General features: G+C 45.9%; 1 protein-coding gene across 2 annotated transcripts in view; it reads left to right on the top strand.

Moving 5' to 3' along the window:
- The window catches only part of LOC119442426 (arylsulfatase B-like), a 36,354-nt gene extending 28,174 nt beyond the window's left edge, over nucleotides 1-8,180 (top strand). The window contains exons 7-10 of one of the 2 annotated variants that reach the window (XM_037707302.2): nucleotides 1,198-1,491; nucleotides 3,190-3,445; nucleotides 5,096-5,282; nucleotides 7,615-8,180. In XM_037707302.2, the coding sequence (XP_037563230.1) occupies nucleotides 1,198-1,491; nucleotides 3,190-3,445; nucleotides 5,096-5,282; nucleotides 7,615-7,743 (866 nt within the window). In that variant the 3' untranslated portion in view covers nucleotides 7,744-8,180. The remainder of the gene's footprint in view (nucleotides 1-1,197; nucleotides 1,492-3,189; nucleotides 3,446-5,095; nucleotides 5,283-7,614) is intronic. The other variant, XM_037707305.2, reaches the window with a different exon arrangement.
- The last annotated feature ends 11,247 nt before the right edge of the window (nucleotides 8,181-19,427 follow it).

Here is a 19,427-nt window from a genome sequence, read left to right as displayed (position 1 = left end):
TTCGCAAAGCACGGCGATAACTCGCGATGTATTCACTTTATCGATTTTGACGTGAAACGTCTTTAACATCGGTCAGAGGGGCCGCATGCTAAAACCGAATGTAAAGAAAACATGTTATAGTATCATTGTTTATATCGTTGCAACCGTAATACCCACGCTCCTGACTTTGATGTCGTTGTGTACAGAAAGAAAGCCATTACTTCGCCATGCATGTGTAGCGTGTACAAATAGCGCCATTGTCTTGTAACGGATGATGCCACACAAGCTGAATTTAGCCTCTCACTGGGCGAGAGGAATAGCTCGGCGGTACCTTGGTCGATCCGAGCGGGAGTGGTCCCGTTTGGTGGAGCTCACTCAGCCATCGTAAGCATATTACGTCGAACTCAAGCCTCGGTTCATCAGGAGCTGTAACACCTCTAAGTGCGCAATTTTTTGCTAAATTTTCACGCTTACACGGTTTTGGCAGCCCCGCATTTGACACTAAGGGTCCAGAAATTCGGTCAACAAAGTAGGCGGACATTCAACCCATTTGACTACGGCGAAATGTGTGCTTCTCCAAAGCGAGCGCAAGCGCAGCAAATTGAGACAAGCGCAGAAACCTACGAGTGCAGCTGGTTAAAGCGGCGCAGGGCAGTCCCGGGGTCATTTCTTTACCCGAGTACCTAAACGCCCTCTGCAAAACAAACGGGCTCATTACGATTAGAAAGCGAGCACGATTGCAAAATCCCGCGTAAGAACCCCGCTAGAGAGACAGAGACAAGAAGGAATGGCAGGGAGGTCAACCAAGGTCTCACCCGGTTGGATATTCTACACGTAGGGAAGGGGAAAAAAGATAAGGAAGAAGCAGAGAAGGGAAAAAGTCATTGTGCACGCACTGGAAGATGAAACTTCACTCACGTATATGTTTACTCATAATGAATGTTCACTCACAAGAGCTCATCTAGTCCGGTTGTCTTCAAAAGTGCATTAGCGCTTTTGTGGCCTTGTGCAGACTAGAGGTATGCGGCCAGGGTCCCAAAATCTTAGCTTCCGAGAACGGTCTGTCCTAGTGTCAATGCACCAACTCTGCTGCATGCACAAGACGTTTCACGTATCATAGGCGGCTGCACCCTCACAACAGCCTACCAAGTTGTTTTCTTTTGTGTGAGTGTGCGTAGCTCAAGCATTGACGAGTGACTTGTGTGTTTGTTTATTCAGGCATGGTAGACGCACTGGACGAGTCGGTGGGGGCCGTGGTGGACGCTCTCGATAGAACCGGCATGCTGAATGACACCATCATCGTGTTCAGCTCGGACAATGGCGCCGCTCTCTTCGGTGAAGATTTAAACGGCGGCAGCTGCTGGCCCCTACGTGGATACAAAGGCACTCTCTGGGAAGGCGGGTTACGCGCCCCGGCATTTGTCTGGAGCGCGCGGCTCAAGAAGCAGCGTCGGGTTTCACGTCAAATGATGCACATCGTCGATTGGTTGCCTACGCTTTACTCAGCCGCAGGTAAGCGGTCTGCCGAGCATGTATAATGCGTGAGGCGGTGGAATTTGCAAGGTTCGTCGACTCTTCTACGTGGAGCGTGGACTTGAATAGAGTCCGTTATGTCAATATTAAGACCATAGCAAGGCGACGGTGACGTGTGCCGTACTTATTCGGCTGTTTTATCCCGTCATGCTCACAGCCAGTGGCACTCTTACGATGATGAACTTCAAGATTGGTATTCACAAAACACTTATCACATAAGTGTCGTCCCTTAGTCGTTATCACCGCGGTTTCATTGTCAAACCGATATATATAAAGAACAGTAAGCGCCAAGCGCCCACCCATGAAGAAATGCTCTTGCGGACCAGGAGTTCAGTCATTATGGGCCTTGTTTACATTAGAATAGACATCAAACAGTATGTGCTTGAGCGAGAAAATAACGAGAATTAGAAAGTGCTGAAAAACACTTTATTTGACGCGCAAGTTTCAGAATGAGGCCGAGGCATCATGGCTCATCCGTGTAATTCTCTACGTCCAAGACAAGCCGCCACAAGCGAAATTGTGCAGCACGGACTCAGTAAGATTACGTTGGTCGATAGCGACAAAGAAATGCGCCGCCTCACGGGCTTCTTTTTCAGCATCAACATAGGCAAGCGATGCGAAAATGACTCGACAAACAAGGTTGCTTGCGAATGCGCTGCAAACTGGCCAACCTCAGAAAAGGAAAACGCATAAAAACATATTTCTGTGAGAAAAGAAACTCGCCGACGATTACGATACTCCCTAATGCGAGACAGAGAGAGACAGAAGAAAGGGCAAAGGCAGGGAGGTTAACCAGATGGGAAGATCCGGTTTGCTACCCTACGCTGGGGAGAGAGGGGAGGGGAAGGTAAAGTGACAGCAAAGTATAGATAAAGAAAGTTTCCTAATGCAAAATTTGAACGCCGCTCTATACGTGTTTTCATTTGGCGATATGATGGCTGGTGCGGACAATCTGTCTTGTGCGGCACATTGCAAACGGAGCAAAGTGTGGCGCGACTGCATCGCCAATCGGGAGATCGCAATGGGCAACGCGTGGGTGCCGCGTGGGCGCGATTCACAGCAGCCGCCGCAGACAGGCCTCCGCTCTTGCAGAGCTTTGTTTCTATATATGGTATCGGTAAACGCGCTCGCCGCGTGCCATCCTTGAACAGACGACGGCGCGCTACTCGGGGGCTATCTCGTAGCGGTCGTCGCCGCGGAGCCCGTCTTGCGCGGCACTACGCTCTTCTCACGCTTTCGCCATACTGCCCTTCTCCGCTTTCTTTCTCGCGTTCTCTTCGCTATCGCAGTCTTTCATCCCCCGATGGGCTCCGCGTTCACTCTCATGTTTCGCTGTGCTCGTTCGCTCGGTTACGAGGGACGCCAAGGCACACCGACACTCAAGAAAAGAACGGGCGCCTTAAAAGTGCGCTCTAAAAATGGATCGCGAAAAAAGACCGTCTCTCAATTTCAGAGGGCATGTCTAGATAGTTAAATGTAATACCACAACCTGCAACCTTGGCCTCGCATGCACTAAGTAACAGACACTCTGACAGAATCGCTACAGCGTGCGCCTATCATAAAGGTGATTTTCATTGTGGGGACTTCACGGTTTAGCGTGGTTGTCAGTTTGAAGTGTGATGAGCGTGAACTCTTATGCGATGTAACGAAATGTGCCTTTTCTGGTCGGGCTTCCAGGTGGGCGCGTGTCGCACCTGGGCCCAACGGATGGCGTCGACATGTGGCATGCGTTGTCGGAAGGCACCACCTCGCCACGCCAAGAGATACTGCACAATATAGACCCGGTGTCTGCTGCCATGGCGCTGAGAGTGGGCCGCTACAAGCTATTGACTCAGGCACCCAGAAACAACAGCAAGAACAAGAGCAACCGCTACCCGGCAAAAGGCACGGATCTACCACTGGACGACTTGGTGCGATTACGCGCCAGTTCAAGGCATGCTTCGATTACTTTTACCATTGGAATGCTAGCGCATTTCATTGTTAAGGGAAGCACACAGTGCAGTGTCTGATTACAAATGAAACCTGGTTAATGGAATTTATGATTTCGGGGAGACGAAGGCCGCCCATTGTCATTCCCGCGAGATAAAGCACATTTTTTTGGTATCTGTTGCGATATCGTTCTTTATTTTAAGAAGGGCCTAGTTTGGGAATATAGATCATATTTATGGATCTGCTTCTTAGCCGTGCTTTTCGAATGAAAATTAAAAGTAATCGAAGATTTTTACCATCCACTAAGGAAATTTCTAGAAGGCGTTAAACAAAGTTATCAAAGATCTATGTATTTAGCTTTGACAATATAGACTGTGATGTCAAGGGTTCAGAAATTTGACGAACTTATGTCATGTCTATGACCGTCACCTCAACATGCTCGTCTACACTGCACAAGACTTTCGTATCCTTGATGTCGAAACTGTGCTGTTACAAAGTAAAAAAAAAAATATACTGCAGGTTTCTTTAACAATGTGTACATGTTCTTGTGTAACATATATTCTACAATTTAGTGTTTGACACTATTTGCCAGTTGACAAGATGTTGAAGGGGTGCACTACCACCGTTTCCGGGTGCTTAACCTGACATGCCTAATAATCAAATTGCTCACTCAAAAAAAAAAAAAAAAAAAAAAAAAAACGGAAGGCTGTCACTTCATTCAGAGCGTCAGACTTGGCATACAGCTTGCTGTTATTATGGCGAAAAATATGTGTGACTGGTGCGTATTTTGCTTATTTCCGTCGCAATATATTTTTCTTGCTCGCAGTAATGAATAAAACTTGGAACAAGTAAAATGTCCATTTGATGTCAGATGCGTCAGAGCAGATAGCACCGATTATCACCATAAGAATGCACATGATTAGTCTCGAGGCATCTTTTGTGAGCGCAGTAATCCTCAGCAATTATCTGGTACACACATCAGGGCCGGTATTTTGTAGCGATGCCTTTCTGGTAATAATGCCTTTTCGCACTTATCGCGCTTTGTCAGTGGTCAGAGTGACGGTCCGCTCGCGTTATCAACGGGATCAGCCGGCCGTGAGCGGTGGATGATAAGACTAGCGCGCACAGAATAAGTGATAAGTCATCACTACAAAATCGCGGCCCAGCTCTTGCACACTTATCCGCACCAGCTCTTACATCACCTTCACTGTTGCGGTCACAGAAATATGCAGCAGGAGTACGTGAATAGCGTAATCAATATCATTTGTGTTGGGAAGGGGAGCACATGTTATTAGACGTATCTACACTATTTACTGCAAACGAAAGATTAAATGACGCTGACATTTTTGTTTTCAAAAGTGTGAATTTTGTTCATATTTGCTACGGATAAAAAAAATCCTAAGGTAGGTGAGTTCCCATGCCCCGGTGGTCAATGAATACAGAAATTTTGTGAGTAAGTTCGTACGAGGCGGCACAGCTTCCGTTGGGTCACTGGATGCTTTGTACCACCTGGTTTTTTCCGCGGCCCGACTTCCTATATGTTTGCCACTTTTTCCATGTGGCTTAAGCAGGGAACCTATGAAAGTTGACCTTTAAGAGCGTACGCAAGGAAGCTGCAATTTGTCAATGCCAAATACAAAATACCCAACCGCAGGACGGCAAAAGTTCTCAGGCCAATGTACGGGCCCCTCCGCCATGAAACTGACAAGAACTGGACGCGGGATGCGACAGTGTACTGCGGGCCTGTTGCCAGCATAAGCCCACCGAGGAAGGCTCCCTACCTGTTCGACGTAGAGCGGGACCCCTGCGAGACGCGCAACCTGGCCGCATCGCACAAAAAGGTGAGTTCTTTATGACAACGTGTTTAATGACCGCAACCATGGATACCTTGCAAAAAAAAGCAAGAAGGAAATGACTTCCGCGGGCTTTAGGCACTCCAAACTCCTGCGCGCGCCTACTTCTAAACTAACCTGCCTGCGCCTTTTGAGATAAAAGTTATCCGTTTAGTCAATAAATAATGCCGCACACGCTACAAATAAAGAGCACGCAGTGTCAAGGTTCAATGTGTAGTTTATCAATATCATGAGCGTTTGACTTTCGGTAGTGCCATTGAAGTCGCCAATTTGGCCAACCGCGGCAGGTGTAAGTGGATGAATATTTCTGTACGCCTTCTTGTATCACCCTTTCTGACATTTCTGGATGGCTGAACAGTCCTGGAAAACAGATATAGTCTGCTGTTGTGCCGACATAATTTTGTGTCACATTTATTGCTCAGTGTCTTTGTTTACACAAGACACAGAGTATGTGGCTTGCAAATAATAAAACCGTGTGTAAGCAACCTGTCGCTGTCTCTTTCAAGTAAGGACGTCGCCAGTCCCACAAAAAAAGGGTATGCTAGTAAGAATAACTATTTGGTTACATTTACGACGGGAAGCTATAGTTTCTGCGTCTGTCGTTGAGTTCTTTGTGCTGCTCCCACAATGAATTTTGCATTGACCTGTTGTAAGTGGTGGTGCTCCTTCTTTCAGCGATGCTGTCCAGGTCGGTCGCACTAATATCACAAATAACTGCGAAGCTTGGATGCTTCGAGAGAAAGGCATGCTCGAAAGCACGTAATAGTTGACCGCCATCGTGCCCATCCCAAGGCAGTCGTAATCGCTTTCCCATGCTTGAATCAAGAATTTTCGATGAAAGCCTGTAGCACTCCCAAGAGCTCAATTATGCTCGGTTCCCAAGAAATTCACCATGCTTTCTTATGTGGCCGTACAAGAAGTGAGCAGGAAAGCCACATTCTTTTGTCGAGAAAATACACTGCAGTTAAATAATTTTCTGCGGATCCGCTTATTCCACAGAGAAATAGCAAATATTGATAGAGATCTATATACTCGGCAACACTGGTGGTGGCCCCTAAGAGTCTACCCTTCCTCTTTTCTCTCTCTTCCTTTCTCTCTCATGATTTAGCAGTTCTGGCTGTCATATGGATTTCTCCAATTCAAGATATACAACGTTACCATAGTCCGTCCTAAGGATTGACCTTCTGTTGTAACCTCTTCGCGGGCTGCTACTTCCGCTGCAATAATTAGCCCGTCTCGAAATGTCCTATGTAGTCCTCATCACAAACGAAACACTTACTTTACACGCACAAATCTGCAGGCAGGAGCGCCGCGTTCATTGATTTGTTTCTCGCCTGCAAACCGAAAATTTCAAATCTATTGCAAAATTGGTGAAACCACCACTTTCATGGACGTGGCGTGCAGCTCAGGGCATTGCCGCTGCACTCGTCTGCAGGGAGTCAGCCCTTTGTTATTGCTATCGACGAAGGCAAAACTGCGCTTACTGTATTCTGTCAGTCGCTAGGACGAGTAGTACGAAGCATGGCGCCTCCTGCTTCATTCTCCACGCAGCTCCCCTCACTGAGATGTTTGACAGAACGAGGGTTCCTGTTTTCTCCTGTTTTGAGCTGAACCCACTGCATGGGGCTCATGTTTCCAGTTCGTCCAATAATGTTCGCTCTTTCTTTTATTTCTAACTGTCTAGCATTTCCTAGAAACATGTGAGACGGCACCTATTAGTACATCGCTCCTCGTTAATATTCGCAGAGTTAGAACAAAATCACCTGGACATATTGAGCCTAGTTTCTATTTTGCAGACACTACTATCAAATGCGACACTAGGCTAAAGAACAAATGTTGCTCTTCTATTGCGCTCATATGACGTAGTAGAGAAAATTGGGATCGAATGAGACTAAGATAGCCTCAACAATTGCTGAAGTTGCGGCGTAACAGCCTTACTAGCTTTGGGTTACGACGGACGGACGAATAGACGGAGAGCGCATAAGGCTGCTGGCTACCTACAGGGCGACAGCCGTGGCCTAGTGGGTATAGCGCGACCGTCTCAGTGGCATGAAGTACGTGGTTCAAACCACGCCACCAGCCACTCACTAATTGTTATGACGGGTATAAATAGCCTCTTCAGAGGTGAGCTGCCTGGGAGAGGTTTCACACAAACAGCTAAAACCGAACAAAAAGCAATATTCAGAAAACGTCCGTACCAAGGATTTTGCCACGTGCAAACTATATCACCTGTAGAATGAAGCAGAGAAACATGGCTTTCATGTCACGTTGTGTAACTCCAAGCTGGATGATAACTTTTCATTCTATTCTCTCCCGTCAGGTGCTGCGCTCTCTCTACAAGAAGCTGAGCTCCTACATGTCGCAAATGGTACCGCCCCGGACACAACCGGTGGACCCGCGTTCGTATCCGGAGAACTTCGGTGGTGTCTGGTCTCCCTGGCTTGATTAAAAACTCGGCCAACTATGCGGAAAAAGTCCCGATTTTACACGGAATGATATGCTCGAATGATTCATAGTCTGACATGTGTATTTCTTTAATAATATCTTATTATACTCATGAAATACAGCCTCCCGCACAAGGGACGAAGACTAGTCGAGGCAAGAACACAGCAGATAAACTTAAATACCCCTGTATTGTTGCACACGCGCTGACACGTTCCTTCATTCATCTATGCCACCGTGTTGCATGGCCGGTATTTTGTAGCGGTGCGTTATGCTTTATTCTATACTACTCTTATCATCCACCGCTCACGGCCGGCTAATCCTGTTTATAACGTGAGCGGACCGTCGTTCTGACCACTGACCAAGCGCGAAAAGTGCGAAAAGGCTTAGCATCGGCAAGGCATCGCTACAAAATACCGGCCGATTTCAGCGGTATGCAATACAACCTCACCCCCCCCCCCCCCCCCCCCCACACACACACACACATTCTCTCTACCTGTGTACTTCAGTTCATAATAAAAGTGTATATTTTTTTTCGCAATATACTGTCCACTCTTCGTGTTGCTTTTTGTCTTTATTTTGGCTCTTAGATTTCGGTGAACATTAAGGAACCCCAGGTGGTCCAAATTATTCCGGAGTCCCCCACTACGGCTTGCCTCATAATCAGATCGTGGAGACAGACAGACAGATGCCAGTTATGTGAATTACAAACGATAAAGCGCTATATTTTAAAAAAATGCGTTCCATTTTGAGCTAGCGTCAGTTACATGAAAGCCCTATTCACCAAATTGCGGTGTATTCTAGAACGCCGTAGTAAAATGTGTTATAAATTTTGTCTACGTTATACGATCTAATGTGCTTTATTGTGTATATTCTATAGATTATTTATTTTCGGAGTTACGAAGTTGTAAACTCGATGTCAAACAAAATTTTTTTTAAACTGTGCGATTTTCCTCCATTCTTCAAGAAAAAGAAAAGTCACGCCCGAATTTAAACTCTACTTGAGACAGTCACTAGAATATGGTTTATTCTTCAAACATAACATATTTTATTCAAATTTGCACAGAGGTCGCCTAAAGAAATTAATTTACATTCTAATAGTTCACGTCCCTAACTCACGATCTGATTATGAGGCACGCCTTAGCGAGGGATTTCGTATTCATTTTGGTCACCTGGATGTCGACCCCATCGAAATGCGGCCGCCGTGGCGGGCAATCGAATCCGTGACCTCATGCTTAGCAAAGCAATGCCATTGCCGCTAAGCCACCACGGTGGGTTAGAAAGGTTGCCTAATCAGGACAGTTCCGTGTTTCACTGTAACTCAGAGTTTCTTCTACATGTCTCTCCTTCCGATTATTCATCAGACGATGATTTCAAGATGAAATTGTACGAAACTTGCCGTTAACTTTATGCTTGCATACATGAGAGTGCGGTTCGCTTTATTGCACTTAGCAAGTTCAAGTACATTACTCTATTTCTTTGCTCGATTTGTTTCTTTAGCCCTGCTCCTATCGCAGATGCGAAATACCCAACGCCGCATGACGTCCACAAAAGAAAGAAAGAAAGAAAGAACGAAAGAAAGAACGAAAGAAAGAAAGAAAGATAACGGACTTGACGATTCAGAATGCATCCAAGACTGTATGCAAAGTTGGATTGTCTGTATACAAATTCGCCTCTCTCATTCTTTCTGTTCTTCTGTTCCAGTTGGGTTTGGTGAAGAGATGGTGACCACAGTTAAAGAATTAATTAGATATATCCGGTGCCTATTTCACTGCTAGGAATCAGCACATCGAGCACATATCAGGCAACTTTACAAAACCGGCATCATACTTATCCAACAGAACAGTACTCGAGTGCACCCTGCAAACGATGAACAGCTGAAGGAGAGAGTCCTATGCTGCACACTGCTCACGGGTGCCGATCTAAAATAAATTACGACAAAATATTTAACGCGATGTTCTACTGCACGTTTATAATGATTGATAATAGTAATGATTAACCAGGGCGGCGAGCAAAAGTTGGTAAAAAAAAAAAGAGCGTCCTCTAAGCAGTCCTTGAAGCCCATTCTAAGAAGTTTATAGGCACGGCCGCCGACAAGGCTGATGCAGAGGAGGCGGATTATTCGAAATTAAGCACGGATATACAAGGAAGTCAATCGTATGTCTCGTACGACTGTGAAACCAGAAATAGAAACGCATAATTAGCTCTTCGATGTACAAATGCAAAAAAAAAAAAAAAAACATTTATGTGCAACGTGTGCCGCAAGGTTGGATTGTCACAGGCTATGGCGCTCAGCGGAAGTAAAACGGTAAAGCCTGCATGCTGTGTGTAGGCATCTTGCTACGTGAGTCCGGATATATATAGATGTGGCTCAAGAAGATTGTATTGTAAAACAAGTTGTAGTTCGACGTTTTGTATGAGAAGAAGAAGTGGTACCGAACCTCGGTGTCTCCAGCAGGCGACGAGTGATTAGCTGAGTTTTTATTTGATGCGGCGAGTGTCAGCTTCCACTGAATGAGAGAATCAACTCCCGCCTGACGTCACTTTGGTAGCCGGCGAACGCAGTTCCCATCCAACGGTATACCCCAAAAGCACATCTACAGCAGCATCAGCACGGCCAGCTCGTGTGACGTACCGGCACAATTGGAAATTGCCATCTGTGACAAGAAACGTTTCTTTTAAAAGTCAATTTCGTTTAGAATAGGCAGGGAATCGAGCATACGACACGGAAAGAAGTGGTAAGTGCTGTATACATACAAATAGATTAGAAAACGTTATTCTCTCATTCAATAAATCGCAAGTGTATGAGATCTTCCAGAGCCTACGGAATAATTTCCTTAGGTCTCTCTCTCTCTCTCTCTCTCTCTTTTTTTTTTTACTTTAGTAATATTACGGTGGCAGTTGCCGTTCTTGGCTAACTAAAACCGCAGTTCCTTGTTAGTGAGTGTATAGACGTGATTGTGCTTTGCTGCGGGTGCTATTGAGGTGCCATTATACAGAGCGTCACATCTATCATGCGCCAAGATTTTAAAATATGCAAATGCCACGTAAGTGGACAGAACTCAGGTGGTGTTGTTTTCCGTCGCTTGGAGATGCTATGATTATTTTTGCATTCCGCCTAATTACATAAGTACTCCTAATGAATTAATGAACTTCTCAAATATCATAATTAGATGAAAAGTGTCAATGAGAAAATTGTAGAACAACATGAAAAACGCCCGACACAGCTTTCTGTTGCTCAATACGTGCTACATAGAAGTGTTTTTCCGAGCGTGAAAGAAGTCCGCGAATACATGCAAAGTGCCTCGAGCGGCCACTCGATGCTTTTGCTATATAATGCAGACCCAGCTATTTACAATAGGCTGTGGCTAAAGGCACCTCCGACGTCTCCCTCCAACTTTCCTTACAGGTATGTCAAAGAACCCAGGTGGCCATAATTAATCCGGAGCCCTCCACTACGGCGTGCCTCATAATCAGAACTGGTTTTGGCACGTAAAACCCCAGAAAGAAGGAGAAGGTTAGATGGTTCAGGGAGTGTTTTTATGGAAGCACGTTCGACGTTCCTATTTAGTGTTTCCATGTTTCATGTTAGGACACGTCGGGCATCAGCCCGCTGAACAGTTAAATACATGTTTACCTCGCGTCAGCGCTTATTCTCTGTGTGTTTTGGTGCAGCGTGCCTGTTTCGGCGCCGCCCGCGCAGGTCGGTGTGCTCATCCTAACTGTAACTGCCGCGTATTTACAGTAAGAAAAACTCATCCCGTTCGGTGTCGCTAGGCGCGATACAATGACAACGTGTGCGTGTTGCAAATAGAGCAACGCTGCAATTTCGCTTCACTACCAATTCACTAAGTGATAGATCGAAATCCGTTCGCGCTGCAGCATTTGGCAATTATGAAGATGTTGAAGTCGAAAGTGCAACCCACAAATTGACACCATCGTTTACTAACGAAAGCGGGGAAGCGCAACTTTTCTCCGTAGAGTTATCACATCTGACCGCTCTTGAAGTCGAATTCAATTCTTGTTCGTGACCAGGCGCGATTTACCCTATAGTGGTAACGTTTGTTTTGTCGCTCAAACTGTTTCTTTCTCGATGCTTTTGCGGGAGACTGCTTCAATCATGCCGCTGAGCAGACCACTAATAAAAACTGAAATATTAGCAGCGCGAGTTGCCGCATCGTATATAAAGACGTCGGGGTTCTGCATACGTTTACAGGCATTTTCGGCCGTGTCACTAAAATAAACACACTTCTTCTTTAATGCTGCTTCGTCTACATAAAGTAGTGAGTGCTGTATAAATGCACAAACGGGATCGCACTGTACAAACGGGATCGAGAATACACGAAAAGTCGCTCATTTCGATGGTAATCAGTGCCAACGCGGCTGAGGGCCGGCTCGCATTTCTAACGAAACATGCAGCAGCTGTTTGTGTTAAGTACGTTATAGAATAAAGGTTACAGTAGAAGGTACGTAAAGCCACGGAGGGAAACCAATGTTTCTCCATCCCTATTGAATTCCTGCGTGGCTCTTGAACTAATCAAGAGCGACACGGGGGAGAATGCAATTTATGCTTGGGCGCGTGCTCGGTTTATTTAAAAGGCCGGGAAATGCAAAGTGTGCACGAGAGCTAATTTTTTTTCGTTTGCTGGCTCATTTTTTTTCTTTAATAATGTGATGCAACGTTACTGCGCCGCATCTGATTAAGGGTGGCTATTACGAAAGCATATGCACATTCCTTATTAGAATGTCAGATGCAGCCGTCTCTGACAGTGCAACATTAAAGAGGCAGTCGAACACGCATTGTGTTTTTCCGATTGTTATACCGTCGAACACCAGGTTCTTTGGAGCGCGTTAAGCCGGCTAGATCATATATACCATCTTCCGAAGCACAAATCCTTGGATCATGGTCGCACGCGTCGCAAGACCTACAAAGCGTATTGGGCATTACTGCACTTTTGGAAATCGACTGGCCTCAGTGGGCGATTGCATATAGGCGTGATAGGCAGCCATCAGCCACACTTGTTCGTACTGATAATGCTTTTTTTTTTCAAGCCAAGCCTGGATTGGCTCGCTTGTGTCGGGGTCGTTGTACGCGGAAAACTATAATCATCAATATTCGCTCGAGCGTCGTCGTGACTTCTTCCGCAGCTGGCTCGTTGACGCCCCTCGGGCTTGCGCTAGCGCTCGTGCTCGGCACGCGCTCGCGCCACTGCTCACACGTTCGTCGTCGTCTTCTTCCACAAATGGCTGCGTTACCGCTAATAATTCCAGCGTAGAATTTCACTTCTCTTCTGTCATCGTAGTGTGGAGGCCGTAATGTGAAATAAAGGGGTATGAGCCATTGCTTAAGGGGGTATGAGCCATTCATTGTCTTACGTGACGGACAGATTTCATTTTGAAGCAGTTTAATTTCGAAGAATCGCAAGCGGCAATGGCGGGCGAGTGCTGCTATACCACGCCGCCGAACAAAATCGAAACATCGAACGCAAGCGACAACGGTGGACTTGGTCCACCATTGTCTACATACTCATAGACGTGCCTACCCGACCGGGAGGGCTTCCGTAGCCGAGGCTCGAAAGTTGCACGAAAGGGTAGGAAAAGTAGAAGGAAAGGGAAGGACAAGTAATACGAAAGGGAAGAAAAAGTAGTAGGAAAGGGAAGAAAAAGTAGTAGGTCAGGTACACACACGACAAACTTCGCTTACCCCCATTTTCTCGACAGGGGAAGGGCTAGTGATATTTTTTTTCTTGCACTCTTCCCTTTCATTCAATCCCTTGACCCCCTTCCCTCTGCGTAGGGTAGCAAACCGGACCCGCGTTTGATTGACCTCCCTACTTTATTTCCTCTCTTCTTCCTCCTCTAATTTTGTAACCAGCCTTTGTAGCCACTTTAGTTTTAAGCAGTGGAAATAGCGCTTTTCCTTACGCTACGCTTAACGACATGGGAGCGAGTTGTGCTGCACAGCCTCTATGCGGTGGACCGTGCAGTGCATATTTCCGCCGCGGTTGTCACTGCCAGCGAGCGGCACGCTTCGCCTCGCTGAATAGTAATCTTAATCTTTCACTTGCGCTGACGCTCTGTTGCCGTTTTCCACGTTTTCGAACGCGCCACGAAGTTGGTCAGCCCGATGGCCTTCAGCGAAGGACGCAATTAGGTCTCCGTTGCTTAGCAAGGTCGTTAACAGCCGGAACCGCATACTTTCTTTTTTTCTTCTTCTTCTTATTTTTCACGCAAGGCACGTTACATTTAAGACTGCTTTAATGAACTCGCTTGAGGGCTGGAGCTATCGTGAAGCTATAGCGCGAGGTCTCTTTGGACGCTGTCTATGAAGTCGTGTTCTTGGGATTACGAATGTCTATCTTTCGATGCAATGTAGATCACTCATGGACAGCGCACTCGCGTTGGCCTTTCATTATCTGTGTTGAGCTCCGACTAAAGTTTCGGTTGGTCTGTTCGACGTCAACTATCTAGGTGTAACTGCCGTAGAGGACGAAACAAATACAACGTAAGGAATACGATACGCGTTGCAGGTTAGAGCTTATTAAGTGCTTTCAAGGATTATTCACACATATAAACAAACACGCGCTGTAGTGAAGCCAGGAAGAAGGAGAAAATTTTGATTGCAGTAGATCTCACAAAGGCAGTCAGGTATCTTATCGAGGTCCGCATTAATTCTGCGGTGATTTAGCGGTAAAAGCGAGACAAATGCTTTAGCATTACCTTGCACCTCTTTGAGGTCCAGGATCCATGGTTTAAGCCGCGTTCACCAGATTGCGAAATGTTGTTCATGCACTCAATCAACACATGTCCTGCCGCTTTGAAGAGCGAAGTGGAACGTGACGCTGGTCCAGAGGAGAGAGAAAGCACTTTGACGGTGGTCAGAGCAGACCACTGTCAGTTGCACGACATACAGATACACACGCAATTTTTTCCTCTTTGGCTATCATAATTGTAGCACTCGTGAAAGAGAAGGAAGAAGCGCACAGAGGAGACCAAAAGAAGTGAAGAGGTAGAAGAGGCAGCGAGATTAATTATGTCTGATTAAACGGAATGTTAATTACAATATTGCTCATACATTAAATAATATAGTGTTTTACGTGTCATAAGCACAACATGCTTGAGGAGAGTTCCTTGTTTTACACAATGTGCTTACGAGGCAAGCCGCAGTGAGAAATTCGGGATTATTTTTGACCACCTGGTGTTCTTTAACGTGCGCCTAAATCTAATGCACGAGCCTTTTTGCATCGAAATGCCGCTGCATCAGCAGGTATTGAGCCCGCGACCTCGAGTTCAACAGTGAAATATCATAGCCACTAAGCTACTGAGACACGTCCATTAAGATTGCAAGAATGAATTCTCAAGAGATACGTGTTTTTTTTTTTCATCCTTATATTACGTCACTACTATTTGATCTTCGCCTGGGATGTAGGTGCATGCTTGTCCTGTTCTCCCTTCATTAACAGGCAGCACTTTCAACGCAATCCGCCGTCATCCTTCTGTAACCATCATTCAGGATCTGTGACAAAACCAGAGAGCGAATGAACTGGGAAGATACGAACACGGCGCTTTTTAATCATCCGAGCGTATGCGCCCCATATTTCTACTCTCATGGTTTATGATTTGCATAGAGTTATCTATGCATAATGCCGAGGTGCGCGCAGTTTTTTTTTCTTTTTTTTTCAATAAAAAAAAAACGCGACACACAGAGAGAATAAATTCGATCTTTCAATGATGCATGCAGGACCCGCACTCTTTTTTTTTATTCGTCTATCTTTCAGACACTATCGCCGATTTTTTTCTATTTGTCCTAATGTCTTTCGTTACACATTCTTTTCCCTTCTTTACATTCGAAGCTCGTGCGGGAACCGCTAGGTCTGGCACTTCTAAACCCTTCCACCCCTTCCTGCTAAACGTTTTAACTGCTGGCGTTCCAGTCATCGCCGTTATTTTTGTTTAGCGGGCGCTATTCTTCTTTCAGCGTGACCTCGGAGGCAACGAGGCATCACCAACTGCAGCCTTGGAAAAACACCTGGCATATTTATACGAGTGCGTCCCGCTCAACGGCCGCTCCTTTCTTCACAAAAAGACCGTCGAGTTAAAGAAGAGAGGAGGCTGTACTACAAAACAAAGATTATTGTAAAAAAGCATAAACCTTAATGTGGGTGCGTGTTTTTCTTTTTTTTTTGCTTTCTTTTTTTTTCATTTTCTTCCGCTCACGCAAACCTGGTGCATCGTACGGTTGTTTGTTGTGCAACTATATGCATGGCCAGATTTGCAGCGAGTTCTTGCTTTCCCCCTTTTTTTTTTTTTTTGTCCGTAGGCTCCTCTCTGTTCTTCACTTCCATCGGAAAAGCTTGATAGCACGGCAGCGAGCGTAGCGTTCGCCTGTTGCGCGACAAGGGCAATCCTCTTTGCAGTATGCAATCTCACGCGATCACGCAATGCTACCACACCACGATCTTGCTGTCACCTCTTTATTCTTGCTGTTCTGACTTTTTTTTTTCTTTTTTCTCTTATACGTTGCCTGTTCCGTCCAGAGCTTGGTGCAAAATTATTCCAAGCGAAAATGCATGTGCAATACGCCCATACACTCACTCGTCGCAGGTCTGCTATTTTATTGATTCATGGTGCTTACATACAAATGTTACGCGAGCGCCAAACCCATGCCTTGTCTGTTTCTGCTTCCAGGAACAAGGAAGAAAATTTGTTTGCTGTAGAAAAAAAGAAAGAAAACACGCAAAGTAAAAATGCGTAAGCAGTCTGTAGCGGCACCCTCCTCATTAAGAGACTAAGGATGATTGGTATGGGGTCGTACATGCCGTAGTTATGGAAGTGGCAGAAATCGCAATGTGTAGCTATATGAATGGTGGCAGGCGTGAGTCGCTGATTAGGCTACATGTTTTACCCTAACATGAGTGGGAATATCTTTGGGGAAAAGGGGAACGGGCATGCTCAAAAGCAGTTCTAAGTTACCCTTGAATGCATTGTCATGGATGAAAGGCAGCACGCCTGAAAGTAGAACAACCAAAGAGAAGTATTTCTTTTGCTACCTTCGCTTGAAGAAGGGAGCGGAGAGACAGAGACTTGGGTTAAATACGAAATAACATGGCTTGTGCACAAGCGCCTGAAATTTAAAGTTCCGGATTGTTTTTTCCCGTATATAGCTCGATCTCAACTATTTTATTTAAAATAAGGCGTAACAGGCGTTTCTGGAAATTAGCGCACCGTTTTCAGCGTTCCCAGAAACAGAACCTATCAGCGAGTTCAACAAATGCTGCATATAGAAGCGAAGAGAGTGAGCCTGAATAATTCGTGGAAAACATAACTGTCGCTTATAAAATAAGCATACGGATTCAGGAAACGAAATGCTTATATGGAGCAAAAAAAAAATTGCGCCAGAACCCATGGCACAATGACTGTCGACGGTAATGCGTTATCATTGAATCAGTGTAGTGACACAACGTATTGCCACCACCGAAACAAGTTACGTATGAGGCGTGTACTTCATGGGACTCCTAGTATAGTGACACAACGTATTGCCGCCATCGAAACGAGTTATGTGTGAGGCGTGTACTGCAGGACACTCCTCCTTCATGTTTCCCTAAGAACACTCGGTGTCATCTACAGCTGCCACCAAGAAGCCTGCGCATGGCGTCCGAAATACACGGCGCGCCGTTGCTTGCGAACGCTGAAAAACGCGTCTCTCCCGGACTCATCTCTCCCGTATCTTCCTGGGCATGTTGCGCCAACTAGTGGCACTGACGAGAAGTCCGCGAGTGGCCTCCGAGTCGAGAAGCGTGGCGCGCCAGTGCCTGCGAACGCTGTTTCCTCGTTCGGCCGCACACTCAGTGGCGCATACTAAGAGGCCCAAGTTGACAAGGGGTTCACTGAAGAGTGCCTCATACCCAGTACTCCAAGTCGGCGTCAAATAGTTTCTTTGAAGAGCAGTACTTACCCAGACCCGCGTCTACAGTGACCCATGTCGGCGTGAAAGTGGTCAGTCGAAGAGCAGCGCGTATGTTCACGTTGCCACAATACTCAGTGGTACGATGGTTGGTTTCGAACCCTTTTACGTCAGCAGCCCGATGCGTTCCCATTCGATTAGCGACTACCCAGTGACCCGGGTTAGGCACAAACATATAAAGAAACATATATAGATAGCCCCCGAAAAGTGCGTGAAGTACCCAAAGAATGCTCACGCATTAAAGAAATACAGAATCGTTGCCGTTTCTTATAAAGCACACCAACAGCCAACCCATGATTGTCTGATTTCCTTGTTTCCTATTTTAGAACAAACTAAACCCTATACCCAGCGATCTCTATTATGGCTACACTACAATGGAAGAGGGCTGAAGATTCCTTTTTATGTTCATAATTCTCACGCTGGCAAAGGGAACCAAGTTTGTCAAATGTAATCGAGGGTCGTCGACTGCATTGTTTGTCATATACTCGTAGCTTTACAACGGCGAACCTTATTAATCAAATAACATGGTAGTGCGTTCAACGGATCGAAGAATGAGCGTAAATGTTTATGAAATGTTGCTAAAAAGTCGCTAAATCTTTGGTTTAGTAGTTGAAACAGTAGCTAAAGCACCGCTTTGCATTCTTTGACGGCCATTGTGCTCCGGCACCAAGAGCGTATTTCGCGACCGGGAGCCAGGGGAACTGGCGATCGCGGCTCAATCTTGCGCGCTAAAGGAGGAAAGAGGGGAGGCAGCCCGGGAGGGAGAGAGTGCGGCTTTACTGTGCCAGCAACTGCGTAGTTTGCGCTGGCGCGCGGTCTATCTCGAAAGCGATCTGCAGAAGGTTCATGCCTTTGTTCGAGCTGTGTTTTTGCCGCTCAGTTTCCGTTGAAGCGATAGAAAGCCCGAAAGTCACTTCGCTCGCTGTTCTGACCGCACTTGCTCACGCCAGCGTTTCGACAGCAAGTGTCCGCGGTCATCGAGGATGATGAGTTCATGTTTGCTTGTGTGTGCTGACACCAAGCTTGCTAATTGAGTTAATAAGCCAATGTTTCCAAGTTTATATGGCCGACAAAACTACTATACATGCTTCGTATGGCTGTCTACTAATTTCCTATCGCAACCGATGCTTCGCCTTTCGGGCGAAACTGCGCAATTTTATATCAAGTCAGAACCACGAGGAGAGAAAGTGATAAAAGCAAGGGACAGACAGTTAATATCTCCAGGTATCTACTGTCGGCTACCCTTTACCGGGAAAGGGAAGAAAGGATACGAAACATGAGAGAAAAGAAAGGAAGTACAGAAAGTGCGAATCAACAATGGAAGACTGTGTGGGCGCTGTCACACATGGACATAGTGACGCTCAGTCACAATTTGTTGCAGAGTCCGGTCTCCTTTAAGTAACGCCGTAGCGCCTTTTAGCCACTCGCGCTAATGTCTGAGAAAATACCGGCATTACTGTTTCTGCTCATATATACAGTTTTGGCTTACCCCGCTGATTCACTCGCAGATCACCTTCATTTCCAGGACTCAACCAACACTGTGTACAAATAGAGGGAAATGAAAACATTGGCAAGGCCGAAAAAAAGAAGACCAAGGAAATGCGACCAGCAATTATCGCAACCTTGCTTGTAGGCTGGCATAATGAAGCATCGCTAATTTTGGGGTAGAAATTCTTTACCGCAATATCAACACGTTGGCAAACAACCATGCAGCTTATCAAAGTTAG

The sequence above is a fragment of the Dermacentor silvarum genome, chromosome 2, assembly GCF_013339745.2.
Source record: "Dermacentor silvarum isolate Dsil-2018 chromosome 2, BIME_Dsil_1.4, whole genome shotgun sequence".
Taxonomy (NCBI): Eukaryota; Metazoa; Arthropoda; class Arachnida; order Ixodida; family Ixodidae; genus Dermacentor; species Dermacentor silvarum.
The sequence above is the reverse complement of the archived record's forward strand: the minus strand, read 5'-3'. Positions and strand labels throughout refer to the sequence as shown.